Source organism: Triplophysa dalaica, chromosome 16, assembly GCF_015846415.1.
Source record: "Triplophysa dalaica isolate WHDGS20190420 chromosome 16, ASM1584641v1, whole genome shotgun sequence".
NCBI lineage: Eukaryota > Metazoa > Chordata > Actinopteri > Cypriniformes > Nemacheilidae > Triplophysa > Triplophysa dalaica.
Genome location: NC_079557.1, coordinates 21,651,226 through 21,667,101, shown reverse-complemented (window position 1 = coordinate 21,667,101; position 15,876 = coordinate 21,651,226). Strand labels below are relative to the sequence as shown.

Genomic DNA, 15,876 nt, shown 5'->3' with positions numbered 1-15,876 from the left:
CGTGCAGTTTTTTTTCTCAGCAATACATGTATTCATTCATTCATTCACTCACTCACTCACTCAGTGATTATACAACACCCTCGTGTGTCCTGTCAAAATACTTAACGCAACAGAAAGCGGTCGATTTGTTTAACGCGCGTCTCTGTGTTCCCGTGCAGTACATTCAGAGTGCGCGCGCGCACACGAGATGAGGTTCGCGTGCGCCATTTTAGCGCGTCTCGAGCCATCCAGCAAGATGGCGCTCTCGCTTTGTCTGCTCGGTTCTTCATAAAAACATTCTATACATTCATAATGCACGTAAACAGCCAGTGGATCGAACGGAGAGATCGCATTTGCTCGTGGTGACAAGTTGACAACATCTGCGAGATCTGCGCGTGACATGAGCATCTAGATCCTGAGGTGGGTTGAGGGATGAAGCCGGGCATACACACACTTTACATACATGTCTGCGTTGCAACTAGTCAGATGTCAACATATAGCTCGTTTTATGGCGATTGTAATGCGTCTGCGTTTTGCCTTTGTTTTATAAACGCGTGAATGATTAATCTCGTGCATACATCAGTCAGATCTATGTGGCGTTGTCTTGTGTTGACTAACGTTAGGCCTTTTCTCCATCAAATTCTCATCACTTCAGTCATATGTGTGCACTTTAACATATGCAGAGGTTCCTCGGCGCTTTCTTATTATATAAACACGTGCATTGAAATCAGCTGATAGTCAGATGTCATAACGTTTTAACAGCCGAGAACAGAAATCTGTAGATTTGTTGATGTGTGTTTAGTCGTGTTTGCATGGTTTTCGGCGTGTTAGTGTAGTTCAGACATGAACGGATTGTTTGTTTATAGAGCAGCGCGCCTTCACTTCTGTTACCGGCTCTTGTGTGTCGCGCGCTAAAGCATCTTTACTAACACACCGGAGACCGGAAGTCTGTCAGTTATATGGACTTTTGTCTTAGGAAATGTATTTTTCCTTGTTGCTTTATAGGTATTTTATATATATATATAAACAATATTAGTCAATTTAATCTTTTTATCTGGAATCTTGTATATTGTTTTTGGTTAATTTATTACCAGGTCTGCTTTGAAACATATACACTAGGTGTGTATATGTATGTATGTATATGTATATATATATATATATATGTATATATATTTATAAATATACACATGTTGACAATAACAAAAAAAAATTCCAAAATTTTCTTAGAAAGTTTTGTATGAGTGCCACTAGAAGGCGGTCGTGGGGAGTTTGGAGAAGGTGGGCGTGTCCCAATTTTTCCCCACTTTTGATCGTTAACATATTATGTTAATGTGGCAGCTTTTAGAAAAGCCAGACAATGACTTGAGCAAAAAAGGTTCATTCATTATATTTTACAGTACAATGTATTAGGGTTGAACGATTTTGAAAAAGAATCTTTTTTTTTACCAACATTGCGATTTAATATGCAATTATTTTTTAAAGAACCTTATCTTCTGTATTATTTAGTAGAAAATCAATAAATCATGGTAGCCTACACAATATTAGACAGATTAACCATAAACTAAAGGCATTGCTCAAGATTATATACTCATAAATGCGTTAATACGTTAATGCATTAATTGATTGAGATATTTTATAGAATTACCTCAATCATACTAGTATATTGAATTATTTGTTAAATTTCTAGTCATGTAATAATTATCATGACATAAAGAACTGACAAAACAGGAATTCAATAATCACAGAAACCAAAGCTTTATCACACTCACTGATTTGATAAGAGTCACTGTAATAAACATTTGATTGACATGTTGATTGCATTTAAACACTGTCTGTTAACTTACTAGACAATCTTTAAATAAAGTAATAAAATAAACTATTAATAAATGTATTATATTATATGTTGTCATTTATTATTGTGTAAGTGCTGCATGACGTGAGGTAGCATTAGGTGCGATTCACATTTTGCGTCTAAAATCGTGTGGAAAACGTGAGCCTCACTGCTTTCTCATGTGGTGAGTGTGTGGCATTCTGAAAAGTTGAATTATTTTCATCTCGATGCGATGCCGACGTGCCTGAAAAAAAGGCCGCGTCACCCTCTATTTGCAGGCGCCTGCCACACATCTACATTTAAAATAATGAATATGCGAGCGGAAAAGACGTGAAATGTGAATCGGGCTTTAGTGTTAGGACACACAATACCTGACACTGCATAGCAAAATCCACACAAAACAGCAATTTATCGTTCAGCCCTACAATGTATTAAGGAAAACTGTATCTTACCTTTCACAAAAAAAGTTTACATTCAAAACAGTAAGAATGATCAATATCATTAATATCACCTAATTAGACATGCACTACTGCTACACAAAGGTGCTACACAAATTCCATAAAAGATATGTACCAGTTTATTTCATCTCATTTTGACTTAATTGACTCATTCAGTAGGTATCTGACTGTTATCAAGATAATGTCGGGTGTCTAATTGCACTTGCTTGAAGGGCTGTCATGATTATGAAATTTGGCTGACGATTAATTGTCTATTAAATAATTGCGATTAAATTGGCTGTTTAAAGTCTTGTTATTGTGATGCATCATGGGATTAAATGAGTGAACTCAATCATTTTCACTATGAATTCGGGCACCACTAAAAATAGAGTTCCCCTCAAATAGTGCACTTTATGAGGGCATAGGGGGCTGTTTTCGAACACATGATGACAGTTGACAATCAAATCATTTATTTGCGTATAGTACTTTGTCATATTTACAGTAGAGTCAAACTATTTTACTTAAATAGTAAAAAAAAAACATATTTTAATTTGATCATGAATAAGTGGATAGGCCAGTCAAGTGCGGGTTGTTGCGGGTATTAAATGCATCATCACCCATCAGTGGCCAACTTTTTTAAAAGCCCTTTAGAAATGGTCCTGTAGTCATGTGTTTGTGTGTTTTTCAGATCCAGTAAGCTGAACACACTGGTTTCTAAACTTCATGAGTTCTTGGGTCATTCTCCAGACGAGGAAAACTTTCAATCTCATATTAATGAAATATCTAATGGTGAGAATCGCAACGCCACACATCCATATCATGACACTCATACAGTGATTTACTACACTATAGGGCTTGTCACACTGCGCTTAACCCCGTGTTATCTTCATTCTAAGCCCCCGGTAAACAAACGTTTCACACCCCGCATTTTACCCGGGTTATGAAACCCTGCTCCGAAGTAGGGTTGGGGAAAGGTCTGCACAATATTTTATCGCGATACCACCTATTGAAATCAAGCTGCCGTGCGCTCTGGGTTTTTGGACCGGTACATAATTGGGGCGAGATTAGAGTTAAATGGTGAATTAGTCATTTTCCATCCCTGAATGATAGCCGAATGGCCGAAGTTTGATCGATGTATGGGTGATATCTAGGGCCATATGATTGGATGTATTTGTAATCTGCTTGTTTTGCGTGTTTATGAGTGAAAGAGTGGGATGGTTGCGCTTGTGGAGCTTTCAATGTCCGAGTTTCACAACGAGGAAGCTTCCGTCAAACAGCGCTTTGCGGCAACCCATCAAAATAAAAGTCCTTCAAAAGTATAAAAAATAGTACACATAATTAAGAAAATATTACTTGCTTAGAAAATAGTACTTATGTAGACCTAAAACCAGAAAGGAAATAGAAATACGGTCTACCAGTCAAATAACCATAGTAATGTAAAGTAAATATGTTGAATTTCATTATGATGGTCTCCTATGCACATGCTAAGTGCCGTAAGTGGTATGCTAAGGAACACACACAAGTTTTGTTATGTGGCATTTTCGGTTTACTCAGAATCATTTGTAAACTGATTTAGAACTGTCTAAAGCTCAGCTGAAATAAAGAAACATAAAATGTTTAACATCTTTTCACATCATGTGTTTTTGCATCAAATTATAGATTGTAGTATCGATAACAGTATTGATAAGTAGTACCGGTATCAATAAGCAGTATCGATATCAATACAATCTTATTGATACCCATCCCTACCCAGGGTTATAAAAACCTGGTCCCAACCATCCCCTTAGGGGGGCGCCAGAGTTCACATGAGGGGCGCGGGAGCTGACAAAACATTAAGCTGTAATAAAGCTGCATAAAATGTTCCACTAATCATTTTATATAAAAATATTTTGTATGTTTTAAAAAAATAATGTGCTTGCAATGCCAAGATAATGCAGTCAAAAATAGTTCTATCTTATATAAAATAATTATTTTAATGTCCGGCTCCATCAGCAGACATTCACACAGGGCTTTGCGGTATCTGTTGAAACTCACGTGAGAAACGTCCTCTGTCAGTCGTCAACGTTCGTGTCAACATAAAAATCTTAAGGAAAAATAGCAGAGAAACGTTGTAACACAGTTCCAAGTAATGGAGGCGGGAACCGGCAAACATTTAACAACTTCTAATAAAATAATCAAACTACAAAACGAAAGTAAAATGCCGGCAGTTCCCTCACGGTCGACTGACGGCCACACAAACAAAATAAAACATAACATAAAATCCAGGCCTGGTCCTCTTTCTTCGTACACTACTGTCACTCGTCCTTTTATGCTTCCGATCTCCTTCGTGAGAGATACGAGACCGGTGCAAAGCGCAGCTGACACTTACTATCGCTCGCGTCATTCCCATGGCTCTCGTCCTGCCTTGCTCGTTACAAACGTAAATGCGCTGATTCTTCGTCAGAAATGATGAAAAAGTTTAGATGCTATAGGAAAAAAGGTTGGGAACCACTGCCTTAGATAATGGCTGAAAATGGCTAAGCATTGTAAATCAAGGATACACGGTATCTGTGATGTCAGAAGACTCAGTGGTGTGTTCAGGAAGTTCTGAAGTGTAAATGTCAGAGAATCAGTTTATTGCCCCTAAAACAAGATTTCTGTGTTAAAGTTAATCCTGTCTTTCTCTTTTTGCAGTTAAAATGGCTTCAAATGACTTATCCACATCTGATGAGAGAATGAATGAGGTACTACACAACACACATACATCAACATTGACAGTACCCTGAATAATAACCTGAACATTTGATTTATTATTCAAGTAAAAATGTAATTAAAAACTTTGAATCTTTTTTAACCATTTAATTAGCTGTTAACATGAACAGAAGTGCTGATCATAATAGTCGAGTGATATATATATATTTACTGCCAGTAAAAAGTTTTGGGACACTTGAGGGAAATGTTTCTTGTTATTTAAAAAAACCTTCGATCAAAAACTGTATAAATGTCTGCAATTAGTCAAGTAGACAAAAATATAATTATGCAAAAACTATTTTTGAAATGGGTGACTCTCTTTTGAAGAAAGAGCAGCCAATAAGAGCACAGAGGGGATGTGAACTCGAGTCGAGAGGCTGCTTGAGAAAATGACAAGAAAACATGAAGATAATCAAATATAACACGTTTTAATTTAGTTACAACATAATTCCCATAGTTCCCTTTGTTCTATTTCATAATTTTGATGAGTGTTTATTTAACGTTATTCTTTAACCTGTGATGGATTGTATTGATTAAACACACATGTAGCGGTCATATGGGAGGAATGATCAAATGCATTGCTTATGCACGCACACACTCACACACACATGTTTGTACAGCTATCTTTATGAGGACATACATACATTGACGCAATGCATTCTCTAGCCCCTTACCCTAACCATCAGAAGCAAGTATCTGACCCTAACCCTCACCCTAAACCTAACCTAAACCTGATTATAACCTAAACCTGATTATAACCTAAACCTGATTATAACCTAAACCCTAAAACCAGGTCTTGACCCTCAGAAAGCCCTTTAAAGGGGTCTCAGAGAGTGAGGACCAGCCAAAATGTCCTCACTTTACTCTCTTATTCCTCTAAAACTCAAACTGGTCCTCATAAAGATAGATGTACAAGCACACACACACACATCGTGTGTTTTACTGTTGCATTAACTGCTGAATAAGAAGAGCTACTTGACTTTGTTACGGAGCCAAAAGCTAAAGATGTTGCTGTGCGATTCGAACTTCTATAGTCTTTGTGCTCTTGACTTTGAGGCAGTTTTTCTCAGTTGATGATGTAGTTTCAGTATTTCGTTTTTGTGACAGTGAAATTCTCCTGCATTGCTATGCTGTTGTTGAGGTACTGTATGTCAGTGATGTCAGCATTGAAGGGACCGCGTGTCATCATGTGATCGATTGTTAAACAAATACAAACATATTTAGTGAGTTTATGAAAGTGAATGTAACAGTCATGCCTTTGTTTTGTTTTTAAAAACATTTGTGATATATTAACACCGCACCTTTACATGGTTATTTTTCCTTTTTTTCAGCCTGGTTGTTCCACAGATTTGACCAAGCCTTCATCTTCACGCTCAAAAAGGTGAGTTGGGTTTCAGTCTTAATGCATTACTGTGTTTTTATTAGTGGTGGGCATAGATTAATTTTTTTAATCTAGATTAATGTAGATTAATTCCAAGATTAATCTAGATTAATCTAGATTAAAATGGCTCATTTGAATTCTGCCGAAGGCATTCAGAATATGTGTGCTACCCAAATAATGACTAAAAGTAAGTCTTTGAGAACGGGCTTCTCAAGTCAGGTGGCGCATTAGACATCTCCTGGCTCATCTCCTGTTTCCAAAATGCATCACAAACTGCTTGAGAAAGCTGTTCTACTATGATAATTGGTGATGAAAATGAAATTATGTTCAATAAGATGAACTTGTGTTTACTTCCGCATTAGCTAAGGGATTCTTTGCGTTTAGGTGGTACTTGAGACTGGAAGAGCTCCTACAGTACATTTACATTTAGTCATTAAGCAGATGCTTTTATCCAAAGCGACTTACAAAGAGCGATATGTCATACAGGAGCCATAATACATTAGATCTCAATACAAAGTTACTGGTTTCAACTAAAGCTAGACCACTACCTGTTGAGAGAAAGTGTTTTTTTTAAACCAATTCCGCATTGCACAAGGTGCAAACAACCTTAGTCTTGTCGATGTTTCTATTGGGAAGCTTCTTAAAAATTAATATTCCCTGAAGCAAACCCGGCGGCTTCATAGCTGCATCCATGTTAGCACGTCACGTTTGATGCGGTAATTTCACAGTAACGTTATGTTGTGTTCATACCAAACGCGAATGGCGTGTCAAGCGCGAGTGATTTATATGTTAATGCAAAGAGCCAATAGACCTACTTGCTGTGCGAATCGCGCGAATGAAGCCCTGGTTATGAGATGATGAGGTGCGAATGAAGCCCTGGTTATGAGATGATGAGGTGCGAATGAAGCCCTGGTTATGAGATGATGAGGCGGCTTCTGCTTCCGCGAATGACGCGAATCACGCGAGTTGAAAAATCTTGTTCTCGCCCCGTACAGTGCAGTTAAGCTGGTATACATCCGCGCTTAAATATCAAGGTGAAAGTCATCATAGCTTGCGTAGTATAGACCCAGCTCCCAACCCAACTTTGAGAATAGATTAACGGCGACATTTTTTTTAACGCGCGATAATAGTCTCACTGCGTTAACGGCGTTAACGCCGTTAACGGCCCACCACTAGTTTTTATGTAAATGTTGTATGTCATCATTAAAACTAGCTCAGTGGTAAGAGCATTGCGTCAACATCGCTCTTACAATATGTGTGAGGGTGAAGAGAATGTTTGTGATATAATGAGTCTTTGCTCTTTTCTGAATGGAAGAAAACCTTCATTTGTGACGAAGCACACAGCGGTAGAAGAGTGCGAGAGTGAAGGTCCGGCAGCAGCTGACAACAGTGTTGACGTCAATAAACTACCACAAGGTAAATCCTGTGACATCCTCTCAATTTTAGAGTGTTACAGTGGTTCTAATGCTCCTCCTGACTTCAATGTTGACAGGGACAGTGGTGGTGAAGCCTGAACCGCTTGCTAATGAAACTAAAGATGAATTCAAAGGTCCAGAGTTTCGTAACAGAGGAACAAGTAAAGTTAAAGATGAAGCATCACGGAAACGTCCTGGTGAGCGGTCTCATGTATACTGTACACGAGTGATACGGCACAATGATCCACTCCTCATATCATATTATGGTGTTGATCTCATGACATGAAATAAATATCAAGTGACATGGCGTGAAAATTACTATTTGGTCAATGTTTTTTTACACTTTCCTAATTGGTGATGTTGTGTGCTTGTGATTGATGAATATCTTGTGTGATCTCTCACAGAGGAAAGACTCCAGGAGATTTTTAATTGTACCGCATGTGGACAGCAAGTGAATCATTTTCAGAGGGACGCGGTCCTTCAGCATCCGGCTCTTCACGTTCTCATCTGCAAGGTAGAAATCAGATTGACTTGTTGCGATTGGCCGCGTGCCTGTCTGTATTTGTGTCATTAACGTGTGTGTCTGTTGTTTACAGTCATGTTTCAAGTATTATATGAGTGATGATATCAGCAAGGATGACGAAGGGATGGATGAACAGTGCAGGTTGGTTTGGTTTTTGTTTTACAATGTTGTGTACATTTTGGGACCTGCTTTTTTCTTATGGAATGGAAAAAAGGTCTTATCTCAAAACTGCCCAGAATGCTGATAGATCCTTATCATTCAAAGACGATGACATATCCGTTTAGATGTTCAGAATGGTGTGTCATGTAGTACAGGTGTAAAGACCGTAATAAAGTTCAGTTGAGTTGTCATTTAGATCACAGATACCTGTTGAGATTGTTTCAGGTTGGTTTTATTTCCTGAAAGAGGCAGTCTGAAAGCGAGTCATGTATTCAATATTAAAAGATAACGTAGACCAGCGGTTCTCAATCCGGGTCCTCTCAGCATGTTTTGCTGCATATCTCTCTCTTGTTTAACACATCAGGGCCCGTATTCACAAAACCTTTGATCTTAACACTAAGAGCTCTTCTAAACAACAGTAACTAAGAGTTTCCACATTCACAATGCTGCTGAGATCAACTTTTACTAAGGAACAGAAAGAAATGTTAAGCTAAGAGAAAGGGCGGGGTTGACCTCATTGCTATGGGTGATGTCAGCAAGCTGACCATGACCACAGTGATTGGCTGATAGAGGATGGGTCTTGTGTCAGTCATTTAATGAGAAATGTCATATTCAAATTAAGATAAAAAAATACAATAAATAACTAATTAAGAGTTCATTTTTTATTATATCAGTTTATCATGTTTTTTTATTATGCATTTCAATTAATATCAATCAAACTGGGTGTCTAACAATGTCATGTACATGTGTTTGTTGTTGTGTAGGTGGTGTGCAGAGGGAGGAAACCTGATTTGCTGTGACTACTGTAGCAACGCCTTCTGTAAAACATGCATTTTACGCAACGTTGGACGGAAAGCACTGTCGGTCATTATGAGTGAGGAAAGCAAATGGCACTGCTACATGTGCAAGCCTGAACCGCTGCAAGACTTGACCAAAACCTGTGAGAAAGTTCTGCTCAATCTAGAGTCGTCTCAGAAGAGAAACCGAGGTGACGGTGACAAGAACAAACGTGAAGAGCGGAAGCTCAAGCGTGGCAAACGGGAGAAAGCGGCCGTTAATGGACAGGATCATCCGTCGGACGGAGCCGGCATGTTAGCCTTTTCCTACAAGACACTGACCGTTCCTAAAGAACTGGTGAAAAAGACCAAGAAACTTGTCGAGACCACCAACGGTTTGAATCGCACATTCGTACAGTTTCTCCAAAGCACGTCGACGGGCCTTGAAGCTAACGCCTTAAGTTATAGACACTTGAGGGCTTTCGGATCCGTTCTGGCTGATCTTAGAAAGGCCCACGTGGCTTTAGAGGAGTCGCTGGAGAAAGAGTTTGAATCCAAAGGTCTTAAGTTTCAGAATGGAGAAGAGCAGCCGAGAACAGCCGGCTGTCAGACAGCAGGTACAGCGCTGGAAAACCATCACAGCGACGGGGAAAATGACTTGGATTCCACCGCCACACATGAGAATGTTCCGATAGCTGAGGAGATGCAGGAGGAGAGTCACTCGGCTGATGTTGAAATGGAGACTGGAGATGATCAGGAGCAGTCAGGAGAAGATCAAACCAAAGAGCAGTGTGTGACCGAAAGTCCTGACGCTGAGGACAGCCCTGTGCCAGCTGACGAAACCGCTCTCGATAAAGATATCGTGTCTGTACCCACTTCTGTTCCAGAGGAACTCTTCGAGATGGTCGAGAGTCTAGCTGTAAAGAAACATGACGAAAACAACTCTGCTGAATCTAGCGACGCCAAGTCAACGTCCAATGCTGAGGTGAACGATCCTGCCAAGGGCCTCGCGAAACTGGGTAAAAAGCTCGTAGTCAAGTTGACGCCCGTTCCTCTTAAAATCACCATACATCGAGACAAAAGCAAAGAAGTGCCAGAGGACGCGCCTCCACAGGAGAAGCTAAACAACAGACGCTCTCCCAGAATAAAGACCACGCCCTTACGCAAGTCTCCAGAGGCCAAGAGCAAACGTAAAGCCAGGTCAAAGTCAAAAGAAGATGAGCGTGGTGTTGCAGTCAAGAAGGAACGTGATTCAGACTCTGATGAGGTTCCTGAGATCCTACAGACGGCTGCTATGAAGGCCAGCTCGGATGAGAGTGACTCCGAAGACGCTGATGATGATGCTGCTGCTGGAAGGAAGAAGAGGTCATCCAGCCGGTCGGCTGACAAGACCGTAAAACGCAAACTCAACCGCGGCTCCTCCGACTCGGAGACCAGTGACAAGACTTCAAAGACTAAGAAACGTAACGGCAAAAAAAAGAAGGCCAATGAGTCTGACTCCTCCAACCACAACTCTGATCTGGAGAAGCAGATGAAGAGTCTGAGCAAGCTCGACAGCGGGAAGAAAACATCCAAGGGTGTGAAGAAAGAAAAGAGTGACTGCGGTAAGAAGGGTCCTAAACGATCGTTCGAGCGACTGCGCAGGTCACAGAAAGAAAAGACGGATGCCAAACACGATTCATCCTCCAGCGAAGATGATGATGATGATGATGATGATGATGAACAGGCTGCCAACTCAGGAGAAGACAGTGATCAACAGAAGATCAAACCAATAATTGAATCTGTGATGGCAAACATTGATGGGTTCCATCAGTCATCAGGTCAGTCCACAAAACATTTGTGAAGTGTGGTCGGGACCGTCTCTGAACAGCTGTGAAGCATGTTTCAATACAATTAAATAAATGCTTTTACACGTGATACACAAGTGTCAGTACCACACGTCCACACTTCTCTCATCTCTAGCAAATAACACTGCACACACATTATAGAGATGGCGGTTCATTGATGGGAATCTTACAGAGTGACACGTGTGTGAAAGTGATATGTTGGATGTGTTTAGATGAAGGTTGAATGTTTCACGAGTTCAGCCGCTGTGGGCTTGTGTTTATTGGCTTTCATTGTTTTTCTAAGGGTCTGTTTGTGTTTATTAAGGTGATGAGATGGCTATAAAGGCTGAATCCTCACAGATGCTTGATGATGATGATGACCCAGAGAACAGGTACATGTCACCTTCTGTACCTGTCATGTGTGTGTGTTCAGTGCATGTATTTATGTTTGTTTGATAGCTGAAAAGCATTGTTGTTTTCAGGCGTGTTATGAAAGTGTTTGTTTCATCTTAGACACAGTTATCTGATTTTGGTGCACAAGTGACTTTATTGTCCGAGTGGGATTGACAGCACTTTACATGAACTCGCACTCAAGAAAGCTTGTGCCTGTCTGTTGATGGTTGTAGTGTTTTTATCACACTGAGGGAAGGATGTGTTTTCCAGTTTAACTTTTGGTGGATTGTTGTCCTTGTAAATGTCAATTTTATGTTTATGCGTACGGTGCTTGCAACGCTGAGTGAGTGAAAGATGCACAAGGATCAGAAACAACGCCGCAAACAATGCTAGAGGTTGTTGTGTTATTATGAAAAGTGCACAAAGATTTCAGCTCATTTTGAAACTATGGCAAAACTAATTTTACAGTGGCAGTCTGTCATAGTCTGTACACACGCCTTATCGGGCATGTGTTCTTCTGAATGGATAAGGCGTTTATAAGTACTAACAGCTAACACACCACATATCAGTTACATCATGTATTGCTACTTTTTGGTAATTCCATGACTTGCCACCTGGCACGCCATTTCATTACCATTAAATGACAAATTTACGACGTCGCCTTTAGGATCTGCTGACGTGACAAGATAGCCAAGAACGGTCCAGCTACATTCTATATCTGTACTATTTTGGTAATCACGGGGTTACGTAACTGGCCTGTCCCAGGCACGTTATTTCATTATCATTACATGATCAGTTCATAATGTCGCGTTTACAGATTCCTGATGTCGCAAGATAACCAAGAACCGTCAGTTAGTTAATATCCCAGCTAACAAGTTTTGGTTCCCTGATGGTTCACCTAACGTTATTTTTTAGTTTCCTATTGGTTATCATGAAAGGTTTTTTTATGGTAATCGAACATTCTGTTATAGAAACAAAACAAAAACGACAAAAACATTTATTTCCATATTTTTTGTATGGCCATCGCTTATCTTATCTAATTAAAACAAGTAAAATGCATAGCTTTTTGATTTAGATGTGTCAAATCAATCAAAAATCACGAAATATAGGTTTAAGGTCTTTGCACAACAGAAATTTTCGTATGCGTTTTTTGTCTTTGGCTCTCGTTTGTACGGTGTCTCTGAATTGTTAGAAAGTTCACTCAGTTGGAGCTGATAGCCTAGTGGGCAGGTCTCTGACATGTGGTGCGGTTGCGCATCGGGTGAGTTCAATTCCTGTGTCGTGGTCCTTCCGGAACCCACCCCCTTCTCTCTCCCACTTCCCACCCTGTCCTCTCTACAACTGAGCTTTACAATTAAAGGCAAAACGGCAAATAAAACCTAATCTTAAAAAAAGGCCCCTCAAATGCTTTCCGAATTTTTTTATGACGGACGAAAATATCGCAAATGTGGATTAATGATAAAGGAATTTATGACTTTATTTTGATTTACCTGGTAGCCTAGTTTAATATTCTCAGCTATAGATTTTGAATTTATAATTTATTGATCTGGTCGTTATAAAACGTTTTACTGTATTTATTTATTTATTTTAATTCCTCTATTGCAGTGATCCTCAAATGGCGGACCGCGGGCCGGATCCGGACCTTTGCTTCGTTCCATCCGGACCGCGAGACAAAGCCTAATAAACGCTTTAAAACATTCGACTATTTCGGTTGTTTAAATTGCGCCGCGCGTCTGGAGAATCACATGACACGCGCTCTCAGGAACATTTATGTAATTGATCATCTGCCGCTATATCCACTAATGTAATTTAGCACCAAATGCGCTTTAACCCTTTCCGCTCCACGCGCGCTGCTTCTCTCCTGCCAAAGACGCGTCTCATGAAGAGCAGCAGACATGAACTTATTTTAACAACAGCAGTGCAGACACACGGAGCAGGTAAATGTACACACAACAGTAAACAAAATGCAGCAACTTTAAAGTATTTGTATCTGTCAGTCTGTCTACTGTTTGCTGCATGTCTCCAACGTTGCGAGCAGATTTGTGATATTTTATGAACCATTTTATCTACATTTAGCGTTCTCATTATTGATCAGCATGTAAACATTTGTGACCCTGTGATAACCCAGCTACAGACTCATAGGCCCGGTTTCACAGACAAGGTTAAAGCTAGTCACAGACTAAAATGAATGTGTGACCTGTATTAACTCAATATAGCTTGAACAGAAATATTTAAAATGCATCAGTGCCATTTGCTTTACCTCAAGATGCAGACCAGTAGGGTATTTTCTAAGGAATAATCTTAAATATCTTAATTCAATTTAAACATCCTTGTTTAAGATAAAACGTGTCTGTGAAACCGGGCCATAATCGAATTAATTATTAGATGATCAAAGATTAATTTCAAGCATTAATATAACTACGTTATCAATCTTTGAAATGGCACTATTCCGTCAATATTGAAGATATTATTTTATTATTTTTGATGTTATATTATCACAGAATATTCTGTAGAAAACCATATAAAGACTTTTGCTGGGTTTTCACTAGCAGGGTCACATCTTATAATGAACAACGTTCTAATTGGGAAATGATTTAAAGATAGAAGTAGTTCTGGTATGAATGGCATGGAAATGCTCATTTAGTGAGTAACTTTGTTTTCTGTAGGTGTTGAGTGCATTTTAATTGTTACATTATATTTGCTGTTTGTATGTTGCCATTAGTTTATTTTATTGACAAATATTAATGATCAGACTTCTATTAAGAGGGCATTCCCCTTAAGCCCACAATACATACATGAATGCATACATACATACATACATACATACGATGGATATCAAAATGTAAAGTAAACGTCCTGAAAAAAGATCATGGGGCAGTTTTCCAGACAGGGATTAGACTAGTCCTAGACTAAAATGAAGAGATGTCAAAGGGGAAAACAACTTGCACAGACATAATTTAAAATACATCATTGCCTTTATGTTGTCTCAAAATGCAGACAAGTAATGTTTTTACCAAGGCATGGTTGTTTAATTCACTTAAATTTCTTATTAAATTAAGGCCTAGTCCTGGTTTAATATAATCCCGGTCCGGGAAACCCCCATATCTTTTATATACATTATATCCAACTGGGCTAAATTGATTAAATATTTATTTGTGTTCAATTAACATATTGTCCAGACCTCTTTTTGGAAGAAAATATAAAGAGCGGACCTCTTGGATCTTTAATTGAACGTCTACCAATCCTGGCAAAATAACTATTAAAGGGATAGTTCACCCAAAACAATAAAATTCAGTCATCATTTACTCGCCCTCAGACTGTTCCAAACTGTATACATTTCTTTGTTCTGTTAACACAACAGAAGATATTTTGAAGAATGTCGGTAACCAAACAGACAACATCCCCCATTTACTGGCATAGTAGGAAAATAAATACAATGGGAGTAAATGGGGGATGAGATCTGTCGGTACTGACATTCTTCCAAATATCTTCCTGTGCATTTAGCAAAACAAAGAATTGTATACAGGTTTGGAACATTCTGAGGGTGAGTAAATGATGACACATTTTTAATCTTTGGCTGATCTATCCCTTTAAAGAATGTCATGTGTAAACTGTTGACTATTTCACAAAAAGGAACATGAAACCAGTAACCAGAGGAGAAGAACATAAAGCCTACAAACACATTTATAATTATGTTTTCTTTTAGCTTAACTAGTTGATTATTTTCAGCCATTAAAGGCACATACTTAACATGTTTTGATCTGATCTTCATTTCTGTTTATTTAATTTAAAATAAGTATTGCACATGTTCATTGACCGTTACCAGTTTTTACAAATTTATCATTAGAGAATGTGTAAATTCTTGATTATCTTCCAATAAAATATTGCTTTACTTGCATGCTTGCAAAAAATAACACCATACAGGAACGTTCTGGGAACGCAAAATAATAAAAAAACGTTATTTTTCTGGTTATTCAAAAAAGCAGACTTTAACTTCAGGAAATTTAATGTTTAAAAAATAATTGAGTGAAGAAATAACCCCAAATTATAAAATCAAATGGGAATCAAAACCTAACGTTAGGAAAACGTTCTGTGTTTGCTGGGACATTTGTACTGTTTTGTGTAGATCAGGGGTCTGCAACGTTTTTCGGGGCAAGGACCCCTTAAATGAGAGTTGCATGGAGCAGGGACCCCCTTATACCAAATGTGTAATAGGATCTATTTAAAAAGAAACAACCCTTATTGTCACAGCAATATTAAGACATTAGGTTAGCACTAGTATGCATGTTATTGTTGCACATACATACTTTTTGTGTATTATCTTTATTGTTAATATAGATCGTTTGATTCTTTTAAGGGATTTGCAGCATCATTTTCCTGTGATATGGACAGTTCTTTATTTTTATGAAGGTTTCAATGAGATGAC

The 15,876-nt window shown here is 38.8% G+C and overlaps 1 protein-coding gene across 2 annotated transcripts in view; it reads left to right on the top strand.

Annotated features, from left to right (window-relative positions):
• Positions 1-206: 206 nt before the first annotated feature.
• Positions 207-15,876, top strand: part of LOC130437794 (transcriptional regulator ATRX-like) — a 40,881-nt gene continuing 25,211 nt past the window's right edge. Inside the window, exons 1-10 of one of the 2 annotated variants that reach the window (XM_056769381.1) lie at positions 207-399; positions 2,936-3,036; positions 4,921-4,970; positions 6,309-6,358; positions 7,674-7,774; positions 7,851-7,970; positions 8,178-8,287; positions 8,370-8,437; positions 9,220-11,051; positions 11,383-11,449. In XM_056769381.1, coding sequence (XP_056625359.1) covers positions 4,926-4,970; positions 6,309-6,358; positions 7,674-7,774; positions 7,851-7,970; positions 8,178-8,287; positions 8,370-8,437; positions 9,220-11,051; positions 11,383-11,449 — 2,393 coding nt within the window. In that variant the 5' untranslated portion in view covers positions 207-399; positions 2,936-3,036; positions 4,921-4,925. The remainder of the gene's footprint in view (positions 400-2,935; positions 3,037-4,920; positions 4,971-6,308; positions 6,359-7,673; positions 7,775-7,850; positions 7,971-8,177; positions 8,288-8,369; positions 8,438-9,219; positions 11,052-11,382; positions 11,450-15,876) is intronic. The other variant, XM_056769382.1, reaches the window with a different exon arrangement.